At 36.5% G+C, this 7,020-nt stretch overlaps 1 protein-coding gene across 1 annotated transcript in view; it reads right to left on the bottom strand.

Annotated features, from left to right (window-relative positions):
• The window catches only part of LOC136851786 (uncharacterized), a 10,877-nt gene extending 4,237 nt beyond the window's left edge, over nt 1–6,640 (bottom strand). Inside the window, exons 1-3 of the mRNA XM_067126097.1 lie at nt 6,538–6,640; nt 1,169–1,318; nt 693–825 (exon numbers count right to left, since the gene is read on the bottom strand). Coding sequence (XP_066982198.1) covers nt 693–825; nt 1,169–1,318; nt 6,538–6,640 — 386 coding nt within the window. The remainder of the gene's footprint in view (nt 1–692; nt 826–1,168; nt 1,319–6,537) is intronic.
• Between the last annotated feature and the right edge of the window lie 380 nt (nt 6,641–7,020).

Below are 7,020 nucleotides of genomic sequence, written 5' to 3'. Positions count from 1 at the left end.
GGCCAGCCCTAAGAGAGCTGTTAACCAGCTCAGTGGTCTGGTTAAACTAAGACATATATACTTTTTTCTGGAATAACTCCAGCCTATCTAAGAGATGCAAAGCGGTCGCATAGCTTCTTACTTCGCTTATCTGCAGTAATGAATTAAAGAGATATCATCTAATACATTTTCTCACACTTAAACCCATTCTCTTTCTCTCTCCGCAGGTGCTGATCTTGGCTATCCCACCGAACTGAAACAGAGTCCTTCCTTCTCCCAGGTGGCACTCCAACATCCAGGAGAACACCACTTCCACGTTTACCCTGTGGCAATCATCAGCAATTCCTGGGAAATTCGGGTCAGCCTTTCAACTCGCAAGCTCTGGAATTCTCGCCCTTCCACTTTCCCCAGTCTCGAAAGGTCAGTCCATCTCTTCTACCGAGGTTCATTCCTCTATTCTTCCTCCCTTTTCTTGTCTCCATTACGTCTTGGGAAGCTAAAGGAGGTGAACATCTCGTCCGACTAGATTTGCATTGAAAAGGAAAACAAAAAATTCCAAATTCTTTATAACCAATAAGTGTCTATCTGTAATTAAGTCTTCCGGAACAAGTTGCGGCATAGACCAATCTAATCATGTTTTTTATTTATTTATTTATTTATTTATTTAGAGAGAGAGAGAGAGAGAGAGAGAGAGAGAGAGAGAGAGAACTCACCTTACTTGACAAGTATCGGGATTGAGAGAAATGGTTTCGACGCAGGTCCGGGCTTCGTTGAAGTAGTCCGGATAATTTGGACTTTCGATGTACGTGCAGTTGTTAGCGGTCCGGGCTCCACAGCCAAGCTGAGCTGTGTGTAAATTATTATTTTATAGTTTGCTTATGTACATCCACATACACATATGTGCGGACACATACACAGGCACACACACACATATATACATATGTATATATGTATATTCAGGACTGATATTACGATCAGTGGGAACCCGAATTTGTAACATGGTTGTACACTGCTGGGTAGATACAGAATGAATGTAAATATTAATAATAATTTTTCTTTCTAACTGAAAAGTACTTAAATTATTTAGAGTGCAGAGTTTAAGGGATGTCCCGGAAGATGAAGTTTTTCGATAATAAATAAGTAAATATAGGTCTAGAGATAAATTAAAAGGCGTTCGGGATTTACTTACTGACGCAGCAGGTGCCGAAGCCATCTGCGCAGCTGCCCGAGGATGTTCCTCCATTTTTGACGCAGGACTTGTAGGTGTAGCAGGTGCCGGAGAGACCACTGGGTCCTGAGCACATGGAGTTTTTGAAGCGGACGACAGAAAACAGGGAAACTGAAAAGAAAAAGTTAGAAAAAGATTTCAAGCAATTATCTAACGTGAAGTAAGAGGGAGATGAATAATTGGAAGGGTAAATGAATTTATGAAAAATGGAGTTGACTGATAGATTTGTGATTGACTGAAAAGTTTAATAAAACAAAAATCACTTATTGAATAAATGCATAGTTGACTGATGAGCCTACATCTACACTTGTGATAAAAAAATGAAATCCATGCTTGTCAACACACACCCATTGGAGTGCAACCCAAAACACACAAAAACAAGCCTTAAAAAGTTTATTACCGTGACAAATGACGCATTAAATTCGGTTTCTTTGTCAAAGGGCTGCATTTCCTAAGACAACTGATTATCCCGTTTTAGATAAACTATTTTCATAGAAAAAAATATAGCATCATTGGTTTCCTGCACCACACTGCAACACCTGTTCTCCTTCTTTAGTGACAATGAACACGACAAACCAAAAATTAAGTCAGTGATTTCTACAATGGGTAACAAAAGCCAAGGCTCTACCGTTATGCATGGAAGTTAGGGATGTTTCCCGGAATAACAGCAGCAGATGCCAGAGCAGTTATGGTAATGTGTAATTGTTGCAAATGATAAGGTACTATGCAGGTTATTTACATAAATGACGCTCTCTCTCTCTCTCTCTCTCTCTCTCTCTCTCTCTCTCTCTCTCTCTCTCTCTCTCTCTCTTTCTGCGTGTGCAAACTAACCGTTCATAATTCGGTGAGATCAAACTAAATCATAAATGAAATTATGGTATGCTCTCATCTCACGACGAAAAATTAGAGAAGACTCTTGGAAAGTATTTTTGAGGCCAGTCTCAACATGAGTGGAACATGTCTTATTTTTACATTGCCCATTTTTCTTTACTCTCTTTTTTAATTATTTATTCTTATGCCGCGTCAAGTTTCTGAGACCCGTAATAACCAAAAAGGGTGCAGCTGGTGTGTGTGTGTGTGTGTGTGTGTAAGAAGATTCGATACATTACTAATGTGCTAAGTTCTAGAAACAGCAAAGCTAATATGGCAGTAAGTTTTATCTTGATTTTTTGGAAATTCCCTGTTATGAGAAACGACTTGGTAGGGGTAAATATCTCCTAACTGGCAGATAACCTTCTTCCGAAATCAATGACAACCACACTTTTCCACTCTTGTGGGATTCAGGGAAAGAAAATGACAACATTCTTGCCGCTCAGTGTGGTTTAAGTCGAAAAATAGCCGCGGGTATGGGGTTTGAAACTTCATCTCTATACTCGTAATATAAAAAACCAGAGAAAGTATAAGGAACAAAGCAATGGAGTTAAGATGTGTTCTTGAGGAGCATAAGAAAAGGAATGCATGATAGCCGGTTTGTTTCAGGAGAAAAAGCGAGGTGCTTAAGGAAAGTGAAACAGAAGTGAAAGGACAGTGTGTGCAGGGATGGAAAGTTCACAGAGCGGTATCTGAAAGGAGTATGTCGGTACGATTGATTATAACGGGAGAAAATTTATCCTAGGAGATGATAAGGTTCGAAAATATAGAGAAGAAAAGATGCAAGAGAATCTATTGGAAGAGTCTGTACCTGTACCTGAAAGAGTGGCTGTGCTAGGTGACTTAAATATGAATGTCATAGTGTTTTAGGAAGGTATGGAGTTCCTACAGGAAAGGAAAAGGGGAGAATCATTTGGAAGCTTTTCGAATGGGGCTTGAAACTTGGAAATCCACGGTCTCCAGAAAAAGTATGCACAAAGTATACCTGGGCAAAAAAAAATTACTTTTGAACGGTTTCTGATGAGATATATAATTATAATATATATATATTTTATATATATATATATATATATATATATATATATATATATATATATATATATATATATATATATATATATATATATATATATATATATATATATATATATATATGTATATATGTATATATATATATATATATATATATATATATATATATATATATATATATATATATATATATATATATATATATATATATAATTGTGTTAGTGTTTTATATGAGTGCAAGTCTGGAGGCCACGTGAGCACTTCTTAAAAGAAAAAAAAATTAATTAATAAGAAGAGAGAAGGAGAGAGCTAATGGGGACAGAGACCAACTGTAAAAGAACCTTAAATTGCCTTAAATGGCGGAGCACGGCCCCCAGGTGAGCAAGCACCTTTCCGTTTAATGTTGCAACAACAAAAACCGCAATTATTGAAGAAAGTGCAGAGATAATTACCTGGGAGGTAAAGAGTTTAAGAGAGTGAGGGAGATAGAAAAAAAAAGAAGGGGAGGAGTTAATTTAATATATGCGATGATATGATTGAACGATTGCAAACCAAGAATGTGGCTATTTATTTTTTTTTTATTCTCTAGATCCTTTCTTATCACTATAGTTCTTATCTTTGAAAAAATGACTTATATCTGAATTGTGTTTCCTATTACGAATATAAATGTATCCTCATCTCATTTGTAACACCATGCGACGTACAGGTCCTCTTCAAGAATCTAACCTACTGATAAGTCCCTGATTAAGAGAGAGAGAGAGAGAGAGAGAGAGTGCTTGGGGAGATTACCACTGGAAGTCATTAGCGCAATTTCTGTTTACCGCTTTATGGAAAATGACTTTTTCTCTGCCCCAAATTTCTCGAGAATCAATCGCCACCATTTTCGGATTCAGCGGTTAACTATAGTTAGTTGACAAGGCCAGTGAATTTTCATTATTTGACAGTTAAAAATGTTTTATCAGTAAAGGGGTTCCTTTACGAAAAAACTGGGGCAGAATGTCAACGGAGTGCTAAACATTATAGGAAGCTAGTTACTTTTTCATAGCAAACGACTAAACGTAATAGATGGTTTGAGGAAAAAAGAATATTATCAAAAACAAGCATCAATGTGGAATGGTACTATCGTTCGTATCATAAGTACACCAAGTACTAAGTCAATTATTTTACAACGCAGACTAATCTTGTTATTTTGCCTTTATTTTACCATTTCAGAACAATTATAACATTAGTCTTGAGATCTTTTATGTCTCTTCGTGACTGATTTCTTCAAGTTTCTCAGTCAATTCCGGTATGCAAAATTGGTGAGCAATAGTTACCGAAGCACCAATGTTGGTTTACCAGGTTTACTGTGAGGTTTCCCAGTAAATTGTATTTACCTTTTCTAATTCGGTTAACTGCCGCATTTTAGAACGTTTAACATATTCGCTTTGTACATGTTTAAATGCTCCGTGAACCTCATAAATTGTAAGCATCATAACGGTACTCATGAATCAAAGATGGAGAAAGTCATGTGTGTTATGTACGAGAAAAAGAAATCGCCTTTGATATGACAGTAGGGATAAACCTTTGTAATGGCTCCCAAAAAAAACTCTGCAAATAAAAAGGACCATTTTCACAGGCTTCAATCAGGACTTGTTAACCGTAATAGCTTATAGACATCAAGCTGACGGAAGGAAAATTCAGATGTGTTGATTTAAGAAAAATGTGAAAACAAGGTTGAATTTTAAGCTAATTGAAAGCACACCGTCAACCTCGCATTGCTTGCAAGAAAACTGCGTGACATCCTCTATTTTCCAGGCGAAAGCAGTGGTTCTCAATGCTGGAAACCGTGGACGATTTTACAAATAATATTTTGTTTGGGTATGGAGTTATAACTAAAATTGTTCACAAGGATTATTTTTCTTTTTCTTTATTGACAATTTATGGAAATTTCTTCATTTGAATTATTCATTTAAGACAATTTGACAAAAGAAAATTACTGCTGAGAGATATTTCAGCGAGGAAGAAGAAGAAGAGGAAAAAGAAGACGTTTCTTCGCGCTACCTTTGATACAGGCAAAGGATCAAATCAATGTGAAACAAAGGGAAGGATCCAAAAGTTATTGACATTACAGCAACGAGCGTCCAGTCTGCAGGTTATTGTATCATAAAGATTCTTTCTCACTTGTCACCTAAACACCTAAAAGATAACAACACAGATCTTCCTCCCGATACTCTTGAAAGGTGAAAAATCATCTACAGTGTTTAAAGGCCGAAAAAAGGATGTCCTCACTCCTTTGATGCTTTTTCACAGACTAATAAAGCAAACATTCCTGAAATTGTGCATTAATATTTACACTTCTCAAAGTTCTGAGATCAGTGACATGTTGTGCTTTGTAGCTTTGAATGGGAAGCTAGATTCTTATCTAGTAAATGATAAATTTAGCTTTTAAGTCCTGAGTCGTACAATGGAATGGAGTATAAAATTTAGGTCAAAGGCCAAGCGCTGGATCTATGAGGTCATTCAGCGCTGAAGGGGAAATTAAGAGAAAAAGGTTTGAAAGGTGTAACAGGAAGAAAACCTCGCAGTTACACTATTAAACAACTGTTAGGAGAGGACGCAAAGTAAAATGGAGGAAAAAGATTATGAACGGAGGTACAGTAAAAGGAATGAAAGGGGTTGCAGCTAGGGGCCGAAGAGACGCAGCAAAGAACCTTGAAGCCTATGGTGCACCCTGTGAGTTGCACTGACAGCACTGCCCACCTACGGGGTGATTCGTACAATGTTTCATCGAATCCGCCTTGGGGCCTTGTCTTATACATGTTATTGATAGTGTAGTATAAACATAAAATTGATAAATATTGACTGTGTTTTTCATGGTGGATAAAAACGTGTTCATTAAAGAATATGTTAGTGATGTTAAGAGTAATAGAAAGCCAGTCTCAAGGTTACTGTTCCAAAATTAGAAAAGGCTCGGGGATGGAGGAGAGACCTCTAAGATGCCATACGTCAAAGGCATGATGCTCTTTCTATCTTTTGATATCTTTTGATATACATAAATGTCGAATTGGGTCGGCGTAAGTGTCCCTGTATAAAGCTGGAAATAATGTTAGAAATGAGAGACTTACGTTATAATTTTTCTTACGTATTTCTTGTGTCCTTTATTGAATCCAAATGAAGGGTTTTACTCTTATACAAACGTTACAGGGACTAATGTCATTGATCTTTGCAAAATTCTTTCATTCTTCTCTGCTGTACCGAATCGATCCGTAAGAACCTGCATTTCCATTTTAATTAAAAAGATCAAAATGATTTGGCGACTGAAAACAGATTAAACAAAAGTAAAAATTGGATTATAATGAACTCTATACTTGGAAAGTTTCGAACAGGTTTATAGGTTAACATAAAGGAAGAATTACAAGGGAAAAAAGAAGCCAATTAATACTTACTGAATCTGTCTGCCCGAGACGCGGCTGTGAACTGGTCACCGGAACAGGGAATACAGAGGAAGGCAGCAGTCAGCAAGAACGGAAAAACTATTATCTCGTTCATCTTGTTTTTATCTAAGGCAGTATTTCTTTTCCGAAAGTTTTTTTTTATGTAACTGAGTGTTAGTATGTCACGACATGAAAACTTGTGAGCATTTAACAGCTGTCGAATAATGGAATATCAAATCATGAAATGATCTCAAATATCAATAATAAGTGACAAGATTCTACTGAAATAAGTTTTTCTTAAACGTTATCCCGGGATTTCATATCAGCGAATAAAGAAGTATTTCATTTTTGCAAAAGGGAACCTGCCATTTATAACTTATTTAACTTCATGGAAAACTAATATGAATAATTTCTTGATAGATTGACGTCAGCGTCACCAAAATGTCCGTAAATGAAATAAACACATCACTGATGATCACTTTATCGGATAAAATC

Source organism: Macrobrachium rosenbergii, chromosome 24 (genome assembly GCF_040412425.1).
Source record: "Macrobrachium rosenbergii isolate ZJJX-2024 chromosome 24, ASM4041242v1, whole genome shotgun sequence".
In the NCBI taxonomy this organism is placed as follows: Eukaryota; Metazoa; Arthropoda; class Malacostraca; order Decapoda; family Palaemonidae; genus Macrobrachium; species Macrobrachium rosenbergii.
This window is presented reverse-complemented; position numbering and strand designations above follow the sequence as displayed.